Genomic DNA, 15,342 nt, shown 5'->3' on the forward strand with positions numbered 1-15,342 from the left:
CCCTATTATTACTCACAGGAACTGCTTACCGGTACTTCTCCCTAAACAAAATAACAACAGAATAGCTAAAGTTTTCAAAAGAGTGAACATGGGCCCTGTGCCCAGCCAACTTGTATGAAAATTGCTTGCCTTTAAGGTGAGCCCCAGACTGGTGCAGTTAAAAGTAAGCAACAGCAACCCTTACAATCTTTACCATGATATATTTAAAGGGGGGTGCTGGTGTGGACTGGGCAGAATAGTGCAGTTGGTGAAGCCTTTGCGAGTGATTCACAGGTATTTCAATTAACAATAATGGTGCTCTACTCAGGTGTGGACAATCTCTAGCCTGCAAATATTCCAGGAGTTTTCACAGCTTGTCAGGTTTATCTCTGCCTCCTGTTCTCCTTAATCCTTAAGTATTGGGTGAAGGTGTCTTTCACACATAGTGGATTGCATGCGGAATGAGTCCCTCCTTCAAAGGAGTTCTCTCTCTGGTCAGCACAATGGTGGTAGGCTGTGCCAGGGAAGTGTGAGACATTGGTGAAATTTTTCTCCCTAGAAAATAGTCACCTGTTGAATTTCGGTATTATATGGGAGGGGAGCAGTTGACGTTTCAGCCTTTGCCACCACCAACAAAATAAACCCAATTTGCCGCGTTAGCAACATAAGGCTGTTCAATAAATAGCCCACCAGCAGCTCGGAATATTTTTTAAATGTGGTCCTGTGCGTCTTTATTACTGAAAAAACCCCCAAGGAGTTCAGCCTGCAAGGGGGCGCCGCTGCTCTCCGGGCGCCTAAACTTAGCAGGCCGCCGGCGCTATGCAAGGCGCGCTTATGGCCCCAGCTTGCTACTACTTGGCTGCGTCACGTGTGAATGGCCTGGGCCCGCTAATCAAAGGATTGGAAAGTGGTGGGAACGATCTCGGGGTCGAAGCGAAGAGAACGGCGGGCTTCGCGCAGTTTCTGCGAAAGAAAGGGATCCCGCTGACCAGGAAGGACCCCCGCCCCGGGGGCGGGTTGTTAATCTACCAATCAGCAGAGGAAAGCGGCCTGGGGAGCAACCCCCCGGGCTAGAAAAGGAGCGGCCGCCCCCGCCGGCGAGGAGGGTGTGGCTGGGAAGGCGTTGGCCGAGAAGGGCGCTATGGATGGCGCGCAGGTGGGTAGACTGAAGCCTCTTACGTTTTTTCCAGTAGGAGGGGAGAGAAATGGGGGGATCTGAGCCAAATCTAGTTCTTGGGCGGGCGGGGAGCTGGCCTGGCGCAAACCAGGGACCTGGGGATGCTCTTCTTACCTGGGAGCGAATCTCGTGGCGCTTAAAGGCGGGCTGACTTTGGAGCGCCGCCGTCGCTACTTCCCTCCCTCGCAATACAAGTCGGCTGCGCGGCACGAGGTCCTCTCGCGCAAAGGGACTCCCCCCCCCCCCGCTCCCCAAAAATGCTCCGAAGGAGTTGGGAACAGGTTATTGGTTTCTGAAATAAGGGGTGCGCAGTGTGTTTCGCGACTGACACGTGTCTTTGCGAGACCGCTCTTGGCCGTGATTGATTACTGAGGTACTGGTCCTGTCCCGCCCCCCCCCCCCCCAAAAAAGGAAATTTCAACTTTCCTTTCCCTGGAGGGGCATTACCTTCTAAAATGGTCGAAGCCGGCGGGTTAGCTGCACTCCTTCTCCCCAAAGCGAAGCCCCGTTGCCGAAGTGCGAGCGGCTTGTTAGTGCAGCTAAGTACGCAAGGTGCTCCAGAAACAAACGCTCTGCTTCATGGGGCTGCTGAGCAAAAGCTTCGTCATTCCTGGGCTGCTGCTTTTGGAAGGGCTTGAGCATGGACCCCACTTAGTGCCATCAGGGCAGCTGGATCCAGAAGATCCATTATGGAGAATATACGCTTGGGGGTGCCAAATTACGAAAGATGACCCAAGGCCGCCCCTGATTCCGTGTTGTGTTTGTAGATGTCTTCTCCTGCGTGGAGCGAGGAAGTAAACCAGGCTAAAAAAACTGCCCTTCTGGCTTGGGTGGAAGAGACGGGAATCAAACTGGTACAGATCAATGGCCAGAGGAAATACGGTGGCCCTCCTCCAGGTAAGTGGAAGATTATTAGCCTGGGATACACAGATCCATGACCCAAGGATCACCTTTAGAAATACTTTTATGTACTTCAGCTGCTTGGAGGCAATTGAAAGGTTACCCACCTTTCAATTGTCATTACAGTGGTACCTCTGGTTAAGTACTTAATTCGTTCCGGAGGTCCGTTCTTAACCTGAAACTGTTCTTAACCTGAGGTACCACTTTAGCTAATGGGGCTTCCTGCTGCTGCCACGCCGCCGGAGCACGATTTCTGTTCTCATCCTGAAGCAAAGTTCTTAACCTGAAGCACTATTTCTGGGTTAGCGGAGTCTGTAACCTGAAGTGTATGTAACCTGAGGTACCACTGTACTGGTTGCTGGAAATCTCTCAAGCTGTTGTCCCCCCAAAGTGGGTGAGGGGAGCCTGGATTTCCCTGCTAATGCCCAAGCCCATAGAAGTTCCATGAAGTCTTTCTATTTTACGTTCTTATTGTACAGAATTGTAATAAAAATTGCTATAAACTAAAGGCCTGCATTCACGTATGCTACTGCCTGAAGCCTTTCCCTTTGCTGCAGAATCATGTGTGGGGATGAAGCTGGTATAAAAGACAAGACATTAGGACATGGAATTCTTTTATTTACTTTAAGACAATCAAGCATTGTTTTCACCCTAACTCATGGAGCCTTATGGACAGACACTTTCATTTGATTCCTTTATTGGAACGTCTAAAATGACAACCATCAGCTGCTATTTTTCCCCCCTGTACAACTACTGAGCTCTGTTTTCCTTGTATGGAACATTTTAAAAAAAGACAAGTCAATTATGCATCTTCTTTTTCTTTTTCCGCAGGTTGGACTGGCAGTGTTCCACCACCTGGCTCTGAGATTTTCATAGGGAAGATTCCACAGGATATATATGAGGATAAACTAATTCCTCTCTTCCAGAGTGTTGGGAGGCTCTATGAATTTCGTCTCATGATGACGTTCAGCGGGCTTAACCGTGGCTTTGCCTATGCGAAATACGCAAACAGACGCAGTGCCCAGGATGCTATTGCTGTGCTCAACGCCTTTGAAATCCAGGCCGGCCACCCCATTTTGGTCTGCAGAAGTACAGACAAGTGTGAGCTCTCCATTGATGGTTTGTCTCTCTCTGTGAGAGAGGGGCACCTTATTCCAATGCTGCAGGAACTTACTGCCGGAGTTCTGAGTGTTTCCTTGCACCCAAGCCCTTTCAGAAGGGAGAGGCAGTTGGCAGAGGTGAAATACAGCTCCCACCAGGCTGCTGCAATTGCCAGGAAAGCACTTGTGGAAGGTTTGTCTCATAAATATACCAGTAAAGTCTCATGTACCGTAGGCAATAGAGGCTGGGAGCATGGGGTGCAGCTGGCTCTTCATTGCATCCACCACTCAAGTACAGGGGCCAAACTCCACCCCCATCATTCAGCCTGGACACTGAGGTTCACCTCCAAGGGTCTTCTGGCAGTTCCCTTACTGCGGGAAGTGAAATTTCAGGGAACCAGGCACAGGGCCTTCTTGGCGGTGGCATCCTCCCTGTGGAATGCCCTCCCTTCAGGTGTCAAGGAGATAAAAGAACTTACACAACTTTTAGAAGACATCTGAAGGCAGCCATATATTGGGAAGTTGTTAATGTTTGGCTTTTTTATTTTAAAAAATATATATTTTTCTGGAAGCCGCCCAGAGTGGCTGGGGAAATAAAATTATTATTATTAAGTGGCACTGGTCACCTAGTTACCTGTCAATTTCACCTTCATGGAAATTTCAGTGACAATATTAACCCCTATGAGAACTATTACATCACTTAATGTAGATGAGAACTTTGGAGTGCATACATACAAACTCAAATTATGCAAGCAATGCAGTTAGTATTCATATACATTTTTAAGCTGTCTCTTTCATATGTAGTCTACTTTTATTTTTTCCTGCTTTGCTGTAAATTGCAGGTGGAATACTGTGAGGAGAGGCCTCTATTTGAACCAAATTTTAAATTGTTTCTTCTGTTCCGCAGGTAGTTTGTGCCTCTGTGGAGATGACATTGAAGTGGATTGGCTAAAACCAAATATAAAACAGGAACTCCACAGTGCCTCCGTTCAGGGCTTTCCAGAGATTCCACCATCCAATTTCCCCCACAGAGATGTCCCCTACAAAGCACCTTCTGGGCCTGTGCAACCCGCAGTGGGCAGTGTGCTGGACTACCTGAATTTGCAATGCAAGGAACGGCAGCTGGGGCTCCCTGTATTTCTTACAAAATGTATGCAGAAGAATCCTGAAGGATGGTTACAGTTCTGGTATCAAGTGGTGATACCTAAATATCCATCACCTTTCAGTGGGTTTATCTGGATCAAGCCAGAACGTTCTGGCTTGGAGGCCCATGAGAAGGCCAAGAATGCAGTGGCACTGCAGCTACTCAAAGCTCTGGGTAAGTGTCCTTGCACAACTTCATCTTGGAAGCAGTGCTTCAGATTTGCTGAAGGCAGCAAAGAGACACTAGGATGTCTTCAGGCCTCTCAGATGGTGAGCAAGGCACGTGAAATCTTCAGCTAGGTCATGGGGCTTTTAACCATTATAAAATTGACATAAGGAGGTAGAACCTACCTAAATTAGCAGCTCTTTAAGCAGTAAATCTTTTGTCAAAGAAGGATGCCTGTTCTTTTCAGCCGGCACAAAGTGATAGGAATATGAAACTTGCTGAGAGATTGAAGCTGATGAATGGTGGCAGCATTTTATATAGAAGAGCACAGGGCTGAGAGGGGTAAGTTAAAGCTGGAGATAGAAAACTTGAGCTTCACTTGCTTGAGACTGCAACACAGTGCCTGTGGGTGCCCTAGATATCATTGGAACCTGGCCGGAGGTCCCTCGCACTACAAATTCTTTCAACTTTCCAGGCTAGGCTGCCTGGAGAGAGAATGCTTCTGGGGCATCCCTAAGAGACAGAGATAACAATAAGGATAGAGGGTGAGACAAGTGGAGGCCAGTGCCTGGCCTTTTCAGCCTCCAAGCACTTCAAAAAAGGAGTTTTCCTGCCTTGTATGTTTGCAGAATAGGTGCCTTCCTGCTTGTTCCCTGTTTTGAGTGTGCTGACTGCTTTTCTGTATGTTGGCAACCCTAAAGCCTAACCTATTTCTCTTTCCAACAGGATGCCCAATGGTGTAAGAGAACAGTCTTCGAGTTTGGGAGAGGTCTGTGTGTCTCCTATCCTTGCCTACTAAAACCAGCTTGGATAAAATCCATGGGGAGAGAAAGTGTGCCTGACATCTTGTCTTTTTTTGGCAGGAAGCATTGCTGCTTTTGGAGTCTTGTTAGATTTAAAAAGGTTGTCCATGCAGATCTCGGTACTAAATTGTTTTTGGTTAGTTATTTGAGTATCCTTTTCAGTTTGGGGAAATAATGCATGCGTATTTCTCGGCAGGCAATCTTAAGCTGGGGGCATATCTTGCATTCGCAACTTTATTTCTGCCCCTCAAGCATGACAAGTACTGTGTAAAACTACAGGAATGACTCCTGCCCCTTTCAACACCAAGATTTAGGGCTGCTTAACTTCTTTGTTTACACATAGAAAACATTATTCTTCTTTGTATTTATTTAAGAGTTTGGAGAGCTTTCTCACTTGTTTGTGACAGTTTGAATTTGTTTTGTAGCTTTAGGCGAGGGGCATTGGACAATTTTTCATGCACAAGGCTGGTATGGAACAAGTTCCTTGTGTGCTGCTCTACAATCCAGCCTTTTTCTTTAGGAAGAAACCCGCCTGTACTGATTATGTCTTCCTGGGGATTCAGGATGGTGTTTCCTGAATTCCTTCATGTGCCTCTTAATAGCAGAACCCCAGGTGCCTTTTTAACACTAGAAAAAGTTCCCAGTGAATAACAAAATGGGATGTATGAAGATTTTAGGGAAAGGATCAGGCAGAGTCCCTTAAAATTCTCTGACTTTTTAATGTTCATCAAAAATAGTGAATGAATATGTAACATTGGAAACATAGGCACTTGAATATTAAAATTGTTTTGAATGAAATAAGTGTTGCAATCTCCGTGTGTGAAGCATTTGAAATCTGATAAGATATTTATGCTGGGTTTTGTTTATTTTAGTTATTAAATTTGTATGCTGCCCTTCATCCATAGTTCCGTAGGTGGTTCACAACCATAAAATTACAATATAAAATCTACAAAATACATAATAAAGACAGCAAACCAATAATCCCCCTTCCCACAGCACATTAAAAAGGGTATTGGGGGGTCAATCAACCAAAGGCTGACATTTTCTGTGCTGTCATGTTGTGTGTTTCAGAGAGTCCTCTTTCTGTATTGAAGGTACAGGAGCCCTATCCCCTTTTTGTGTCTGACCACCCTCCTTTGAAAGTAGTAGTTAAACCAGTACATACATATAGAGCCAACAGCATCCCTCCTCACTAGTATTAATCCTGTTTTCTAGCCTTTTCATTCCACGAGATACTCCTCTTCCAACAGAAAGCACAGGCTTTGTCCTGGGTAACTTGAGATCTACACCTTCCCCTTTTGTAGCAGCCAGGCCATGCCTTTCTCATGACTATGCTGTGGAAACATATATTTGTTTCACTGGATTGGCTCCCACAACTTTGCCCAATATCTGGCTGTTTGTTCAGCCAAATCTCTGCAAAAACATGACCATTTTGAACAGTCTACATATTTTAGTCACTATCCGTTTCCGTGCCACTGGAGTCTTCATCCTTTGGCTCTGCTGCCTCCTCTCTCAAGCCTGCAAAGAAATCCTCCCCGGTACCAAATGCCTTGTGACTCAAAGACTTCAGCTGCCCACTTTTCTTCTTTTTCTTTCTGTAATCGTCCACAATGACTGAGTTAAGCGAAGAGATGTCCCAGAACTTCACCTTCTGGTCATGGGCGCAGCTGGCCAGAAATGGGCCAGTATGGCATTTCGCTAGCTGCTCTATAGGCTCCCCAACATGCTGCCCAACACTGCCAATCACCCGATTGGGCAAGATGTTCACGGCCCTAAAACAACAGGGAAAAGCCCGATTAAGAAAAAAGCCAGCTCCTCCAGGACAGCACCTGAAATTCATTCTACCTGCACTTTAAGATGCTCCGGTGAGGGTTGGGAAAGGAATCTTTCTAGGGCTCAAAATTCCTTTTAAAGGTTTAATCGCTTTATGGAATATAATTCATGCAAAACAATGAGACACTACCATAACAGACTCTATACAAAGCTGTATAAACAAACCACAATTGGGGCAAGAATGAAGCTTAAAAGGGGGGGAATGCAAATCTTAACAACAATCCTCTAGAGATGTGCACTGTTATTATTTATTAAATTTGTATATTGCCCTATACCCGCAGGTTTCAGGATAAGCCTGTGGTTCCCAGGTGACAAACTACCCAGTGCCCTCTCACCTGATGACTCCGTCAGTGCAGCCTGTGCACACAATGCTCTCTGTTACTGGAACCATGCAGTCAATGGACTCCGCCTTCAGTGCAAACCGATCACTAGTAGCACCAAAACCATCCCAGTTGAAGAGGTAAATGGTTCCCTCGCTGGAGCCACAGGCCACTTTCTTTCCTCTCTGAGCAGCAAACAAGAAATAAATACTGTTTAATCCCTAAAAAAGCACTGTCATGATTCCCCTCACCGGTGCTATTTTCCTAGAAAAAGGGGGGCTGGAACTCACCATGGACACCTCTTAGAATGGCTATGGTGCGCACCTGAGAGGTGCTGGAACTGAGTTCCACCTGAAAAAAGCCCTGCCCCTCACCATCAACTAAGAGCCATAAGGCATACCCATCCAAAGGCCTTTTTCTGTCCAATAAGAATAAGAATAAGAATTTATTATTTATACCCCAGCCACTCTGGGCGGCTTCCAACAAAGTATTAAAATACAGTAGTCTGTTAAACATTAAAGCAAATGACAATGAAATAGGAATATTATGCTGCCCATCAATGCATACTTTTTTGGGCAAGAACATGTTTTTAAGTCCCTGCTCCCAGAAATGTTCAGCTTATCAGTCCCCATCAGTTCTGCAGCAGCTGCTCCTCAAGGGCCGCTGAGGAATAGGGCTGACCTTCATCAGGGCGATGGCTGACAGGTCTCCATTCTGAGGCTCCGAGAGCAGCTCAAAGCGCCTTCTCCTGATGTTGAAGACTCCCATAGTTCCGTCTCCGCTGCAAGAAACAGAATGGAACACAGTGATCATTTACTTATCGGGAGCATCCACAAGTGTTTCCAGTTAGTTTGGTGTTCTGCCCCCCAGAAATACATTTCAGGATATCAATAGGTATCCATTTCAGTGGCCCTTGGAAAAGAATTGTGTGTGTGAGACAGAGGGAGACAGACTCTTAACAGCTCTTGGCCTCCCACTGCAGTCAAAGCATCTCCACCACTGAGGGAGAATAAATCAAGCCCACTAATCCCTTTGTTTAAACTGGAGAATTCATGAGTACCTGGTGCTGAGCAGCACTTTCTTGTTCCCATCGATGGCCATGTCACTGATATACTCCTCGTGCTGCTTCATCTCCATAATGGAGGTGCCTTTGCGCAGATCCCACACTTTCAACTCCCCACGGTCATCTCCTGTGGCAAACAAGTGCTCATCTATCACCAGCAGACTGTTCAGAGCAGAACTGTGGAAATTCCAGAGTTGTAGCAGCAGAATCCACGCTACAGATAGCCACTATATTACACAAGTGCCTGATTCCCTCTCCGAGTTGTTGCCCTCGGCAAGGTCTCAACAGCCCCACAGAGGGACCACGAAGAAGGGAAGCAAACTGGAACTGCGCTAAAGGGCAGAATGAGGGACTTGATAGAGAGGATCATCTGAACCTATGAACAAAGAGAATTCTTTCTCCGCACACTCCTATTATGGGAGCCACACGAGCAAGAGAAAATTCATTTTCCCTCCCTGAAAGATGTCAAGCCTTACTTCATCTGCACTTGGGCCCTAATCATGGGTTGTAGTCAACCATGATGAGGGTCCAACTGCAGATGAAATTAGTGAACCTGTCAGTCATGTCCATTAACTTCAAGGGGTCCACGCTCTCCAACTTCCAGCTCCCAGTATTCCTTCCTCACCCTGAATGAAGTGTACAAGGGAATAACAATAGAGGTACAGGCAGGGTTTAAAGAAAGGGTGGGCAACCTGGCCCAGGGCCAAAAGGCAGCCCTTAAGGCTTCTTGGTTTGGCCCTCAGAACTCTCCCCACACCATCTCTGGCCCGGCTTTGCCCCACAAGTGGTGGTGAAAGGTGTGTATATACTATATATAATGTGTACTATATATATACACACTCTCTCTCTCTATATATATATATCTATATATCTATCTATATATTCTCTCTCTCTCTCTCTCTCTCTCTCTCTCTCTCTCTCTATATATATATATATATATATTATAACCACACACACACACACACACAGAACCTAAGCTGTGTAGGGCTTTCTAGGTCACAACCACCCTGCAATGACATGCCATGAAGGCCACAGGATGGTTGATGACAGGAGGCTGACTGCTTGCAATGATGCCGGTGTAGCAACCCTTTGCGCTTGCAAGATGGTACTTCCAGTGGATATCCACTGGAATGGATGCTTATCCACAGGATGGGACTGCAAGGAAGGTTTGCGGATTTCCTACTGGCTACTGGAAGTACCATCTTGATGGAAGTACGAGGAAGTGAGACCAAGATTCAAATCCCCACTAGGGCTTGCAACTCTGTGGGTGACCTAGGGCCAGTCATGTCCTCCCAGCCTAATCTGTTTCACAGGGTTGCTGAGAAGGGGGAGAACCAGGCACACCACCTTGCGCTCCTTGGAGGAAAAGGAGTAAGCACACTCCTATAAAAGCAAACCATCAAGGAGTCCCCAATGCTTACTTGTGAGCCTTGGAGAACCTGGTCACGAGACGACCTTCCTCCACACTTAGAATATGAATGGATTTATCTTTGGACACCGTAAAGAGCTCTAGAAAATGGAGAGGAACACACAGATCACTGGATATACTCAGCAACTTAAAGGGAATATTTGCTGACTCCCTTCTGAAACAGAATAGCCAGAACTTCACATCAAAATCCACAGAGTATAAAAGCAGTCCTGTTTATTTGATTAGACTTTCCAGAAATATTCCAAGGACATTGTCCCAGCATTATTCAGAAGTTTATTGAAGATAAATGTTAATCTGCAAATAATGACATACAGATAATTCTTCAAGAATCTGTTAACATATACATTCAGTGCTTTTTTCTGGGGGGACACATATCCCTAAACATTTTGTGAATCTAAGATTGGCCTCATTGAGGGTCAGTATTTCTAGATGAGTAGGAAAATGAGAGTATCCCTAAACATTTTTTTTTAAAGAAAAAAAGCACTGTATGTAATGTTCTCCAGCATGAAATTGCATTGCCTGTTATTGTGATCAACAGCCAAAATACGGTACTTGCTTGCTATTTTGGGATTAACATAAATATCTAGTAAATTGTCACGCCATAATGCATTTTTAAAAAGTTTACTCTAAGCTTTTTCTCCTACTGGGATTCAAACAGACTTATACAGGTTTACTCAGAAATCCTATTCTGTTCAAGGGGGCTTAATCCCACAAAGGTGTGCCTGGGATTGCAGCCTTAACACTCCTTCTCCAGGATGATAAGCAGAGGAAGCTCATTGTTCTAGTGAAGGCGTCTCAAGACACTGCATATTTAGGAACCATGAAATAAACGAGCCCCAAAGAGGGAAGTACTCACTTTGTCCATCATGGGAAAAGGACACTTCCCGGCAGGATTTTAAATGATGTCCTGAAGACCAAAGCTCCTTGTTCCCACCTTCCAAACAGGAATATGAATATCTGAAATATAGAAAAAGGTGGAGGGATAATCAAAGAACCTGTTGAAAGCAACTGGAAAAATTATACCTAAAGATGAAAATTGTACTGGAGGAAGATTGGCAGAAGAGTTGAAAGGGAATTTCAATGAGGAAGAAGAAAAGGGAATTTCAGTCTAAGACATGGTACGCAAATTTTTTTATAATAACTTCTTTTTTAAAAAAAGGAACAGCAAGTTAGATATCTGTAGGATTGTGTCTTGAAACTCCCCAGTTCTGCAGCCATGAAAGCTGTTGCCTTCATGCCCTGCTTATGAGCCCTTGGTATGATATGAAGAGATGAAGGAACCAAAAACTTGCAAGTGGAATATTATTAATATTTGCAAACTTTTCTTGGCATGCCTTCATCTGGCTGCAGAATGTATTTTCTGCCAGCAACTGGGGTGATGGGTAGAAAAAGGCTCTAGAACAGCTCCATCACCAAGCTCTCTTACGCAGGAGATTCTCATTCATCAGATAACTAGGTCATGATAGGTTCTCCCTATAGTGCAAACTGACAATGTAAGTCCTCTATCTTGCTGGACTACTGATATGGGAAGGGGGAGCACTCTTTGGGTTTCATTCTTGCATCGCCCCCATAAGGGCTCACCCAGCTACGCCATCAGTACTTTTCTCAGAGAAGCTGTACTCACAAATAGACATCACCATCCACGTCTCCAGCAGCTAGGACATCCCGACAAGGGTGGAAAGCGATGGTGTTTGCTGCTGCCTCAAGGGAAATGTCTTCCGGAGTGTCTCGAGGTCTAGGCTCAGGTTCTGTCTCCTCCTCACTTGAATATGCCTTGGTGGGGAATAAGAGGGAAGAATCAGAACTCCGCAGAGGCCCTACAACCCTCAACTTTCAGAGGTCACCATCATAGGCATTATGTTATATATTGGTTGATCTGTTCAGAACTGGTTTAGACATGCCTGGTCTTCACCAACCGCTGATGGGTCTTGATGTACCAACATAGAACTTTCTGGTTTTTTGTTTTTTGTGCAATTCCAAAATACATAGTAGGCAAACACCTTTATTAGGTCAACCAAAATTCCTATACTATGGATTATGGGATTTTTATAATGGGCCAAACAACTACCTTTGCTTTGTGCTTTCCTTTGGAGTCAGGCTAGAATTGCTCAGTCCATGCCAATCATGAATTATACAGCAGTAGCTGATTGCCATAGGGGACGCAGGTGGTGCTGTGGGTTAAACCACAGAGCCTAGGGCTTGCCTATCAGAAGGTCGGCGGTTCGAATCCCCACGACAGAGTGAGCTCCCATTGCTCGGTCCCTGCTCCTGCCCACCTAGCAGTTCGAAAGCACATCAAAGTGCAAGTAGATAAATAGGTACCGCTCTGGCGGGAAGGAAAACGGCGTTTCCATGCGCTGCTCTGGTTTGCCATAAGCGGCTTAGTCATGCTGGCCACATGTGGTGGGTCATCTCATTGCATAGTTAGCAAAGCTGACTATGGGAAGCATCACAGAACCTGACTCTTGCCCCCAGTTCTGCTCCTGCAGTGCTGAAACGTTGTAATTGGTGTATGTGTGTATTCTGCATTCCGCGAGGCGGGAGGGGAGGGGGCGGTATGGGATACTTACTGTCCTGTATTGATATGCTGTCCAACGCCTTAAAAAAAAGGGGGGGGAGTTACCAGCTAGGGGGCAAAACCCCCCTCTCTTTTAAATTACAAACTTTTATTGAACACTTTTAACACAATTACCTAGAATGAAGTGTTGCCTCTTCCAAGGCAAATATTTATGGGACCGCCTCTCCTGGTATGCCCTGCAGAGGACCTTAAGGTCCATGAATAACCATAGTTTAGAGGTCTCGGGCCCTAAGGAAGTCAATCATCCTCCACCAGGGCCAGGGCCTTTTCAGTGATGGCTCCGACCTGGTAGAATGCTCTGTCCCATGAGACTAGGGCCCTTCAGGATTTAACGTCCTTCCATCGGCCCTGTAAGACAGAGCTATTCCGCCTGGCCTTTAATTTGAATTCAGCCTGATCTTTTATTTCCCTTCTCTTCCCTCCCCCTCCCCTTTTAAGAACGATTACCTGCTCTGAGACCCCACAGCTAATTCTCCCCTGGCCTCCTCACTGGCCCAAGTAGGACTAATTCAGCCAGCTAGCCCTGGTGACTAATGCTTATTAGATGGATTTCCCCTAAATTGATTTCTGAACTTTGAATTTTATTGTTATTCATGTTTTTATACTGTGTTTTATGTTGCTCTTACAATGAAGTGCTTTAAATTTGTTGTTAGCCACCTTGAGCCTGGTTTTTTGAACCGGGAAGGGTGGGGTATAAATAAAATATGATGATGATGATGTAGGTCTCGCACGCTGCAATCCACATGGCACCAAAAGAGACTCGGGGAACCTTTTACATTGCAGATTCAGCCCACGCCCCCAAGGTGTGCGTGGCTTCCCTTTAAAGTACCAACATTGAAAGATTGGCAAAATAATTTTTTTGAAATGATTGAATTAGCAAAAATGACGGCAACAATTAGAATGCAATCTAATCCAAATCTCAAACAGGAACGGAAATGTGTAGAAGAATACATGACCAAAAGATGCTCCAACAAAGTTAAGTTAAGCTAATCTAAGCAGATATATAAAATTGAATGTTTAATTATTAAGATATGAAATTACAATCTCAACAATAAAGTTACAAAATAATAACAAGGAAGTCACCCACGGGTGGAGGGAAGACACAGGGCAAGAAATAAGAAATGGATAAATGTTGGTACATAATGAAATGTGAAAATGTGAATTTACGAATATAATGTATATGTATCAATATGTAAAGATTTCATATATGTATTGCAATATTAATCATAAATAAATTAAGTGCAAAAAATAAAATAAAAATAAAGCGGCGGCGGCAGCGGCCCCGTGCTTTTGCTCCTAAACCGTATAGCTCGAGAGGCCACGGAGGCAACGCCGCCTTTCTCCGGCTACCTCCCTCTCTCCCTCTTCGGGGGCGCATTTCTCCAGCAGCACGCGAGGCTCGCGGAGCCTCTTCTGGGGCCGGGAAAAGGCAGCCGCCGCTCGGGCAAGCCTCCGCAGGGCGGCCGGGAGGGCGGGCAGCCACCCCTGGCCCCCGGTGGGCACCGGGGTCTTGTTCTGGCAAAGGGGTGCGTGTGTCTCCGCTCAGGAGCGGCACTCACCTGCTCGGGCGCAGCCATTTTTACGCACGCGCGTCTTGCTCCGGCAGATGCGCCCGGAAATGTTGGCGCCGGCGCGGGGCCGGGAGGGCGGAGAGGAAGGCGCGGAGGAGGGATTTCCCTCCCGGGCTCGCAGATGCGATTAGAGGCGGAGAGTTCAACGCCTGAAAGCGGGAGGCGGCCATTTGATTCCTTGTTTAATGCCAGTTTTGTTTGGAAGGTCGGTAGCCGGATTCGTGAAAACTGGGTTATGACTTATATTGTGCGATCTGTCCATATGAAATCTTGTTTTTCCGCAATAACTGCGTTTTCTGACTGATCTCGATTGGATTTAATTTATGGTCATAGAATTATAGAATTGGAAGGGATTCCCCAGGGTCCAGCCCCCTGCAATGCAGGGAACTCAGCTAAAGCATCCGTGACAGATGGCCGTCTAACCTCTGCTTAAAAACCTCCAAGGAATTTGATTTGCTCAGAAATTAAAAATAGTAGTAAAGAAACTATTGTGTGTTGCCCAAATAATGCTCTTTCTGACCCAGTTGTGTGAAAGATTCTGGTTGCTGATGGTGGAAGGCCGTGTGTAAATGCTACGAAGTGATGTTCACAGTGCATTTTTTCTAAAAAAAATCTTCAGAGGTAGGTACTCTCATTTTGACTCAAGAAAATCACCATTTTATAGTTCAGATCAGGAAAAATAAATACAGTAAATGGACAAAAGTACAAGGATTCACAAAATGTTTAGGGGTATGCGTACCCCTGCATCTCCCCAGAAAAAAAGCACCAGATGTGGAATTTTTAAACTTTTTGACATGGTCATCCATGAAAAAATGTCAATGCAATTCATCCCTATTATTTCTCTGGTAGCGGTGAAGAAGAGGAGGAGGCGGCGTTTGGATTTGATATCCCGCTTTATCACTACCCTAAGGAGTCTCAAAGCGGCTAACAATCTCCTTTCCCTTCCTGCCCCAAAACAAACAAATGGTGGAAGAGCATTGTGCACCAGAGCAGCTCAGAGATTGAGCCTGCTACGTAATGCATGTTTGAGGTAGAATTGAAGCAGAAAGAGAGGTTTACAGCAACACTGTAATGCAATCCAGAATTACACCCGTATAGCAACACCATAGTGAAGACAACCATCATTATCCAGTCTTCCAGTTGAAACGGTGGCAGGGGCAGCTATAGGCTTTTTGTTGCTGCCAACATTGAGCTAATCACTCCCTTCTGAAGCCCCATTGCTGTTATGATTAACTATGCAGGCATCTCCTGCACCCCACCCAGAAAACCCCTTCTGTAAA

The 15,342-nt window shown here is 45.6% G+C and overlaps 2 protein-coding genes across 3 annotated transcripts; one reads left to right on the top strand and one right to left on the bottom strand.

Annotated features, from left to right (window-relative positions):
• The first annotated feature begins 541 nt into the window (after positions 1-541).
• DND1 (DND microRNA-mediated repression inhibitor 1) lies at positions 542-6,193 on the top strand. Of its 2 annotated transcripts, XM_028738228.2 has the most exons (5): positions 552-1,135; positions 1,924-2,053; positions 2,888-3,349; positions 4,064-4,474; positions 5,192-6,193. In XM_028738228.2, the coding sequence occupies exons 1-5, from the start codon at positions 1,121-1,123 to the stop codon at positions 5,206-5,208; spliced, it is 1,035 nt and encodes a 344-aa protein (XP_028594061.1). In that variant the 5' UTR covers positions 552-1,120; the 3' UTR covers positions 5,209-6,193. The 2 variants fall into 2 exon arrangements, with proteins under 2 accessions (XP_028594060.2, XP_028594061.1); XM_028738227.2 differs by having other exon boundaries at positions 542-1,135; positions 4,064-6,193.
• WDR55 (WD repeat domain 55) lies at positions 5,968-14,219 on the bottom strand. The gene is made up of 8 exons (XM_028738230.2): positions 14,051-14,219; positions 11,538-11,686; positions 10,770-10,870; positions 9,906-9,993; positions 8,482-8,661; positions 8,103-8,202; positions 7,437-7,606; positions 5,968-7,040 (listed from the first exon to the last, which is right to left on the bottom strand). The coding sequence occupies exons 1-8, from the start codon at positions 14,066-14,068 to the stop codon at positions 6,719-6,721; spliced, it is 1,128 nt and encodes a 375-aa protein (XP_028594063.2). The 5' UTR covers positions 14,069-14,219; the 3' UTR covers positions 5,968-6,718.
• Between the last annotated feature and the right edge of the window lie 1,123 nt (positions 14,220-15,342).

The sequence above is a fragment of the Podarcis muralis genome, chromosome 8, assembly GCF_964188315.1.
Source record: "Podarcis muralis chromosome 8, rPodMur119.hap1.1, whole genome shotgun sequence".
Classification (NCBI taxonomy): Eukaryota; Metazoa; Chordata; class Lepidosauria; order Squamata; family Lacertidae; genus Podarcis; species Podarcis muralis.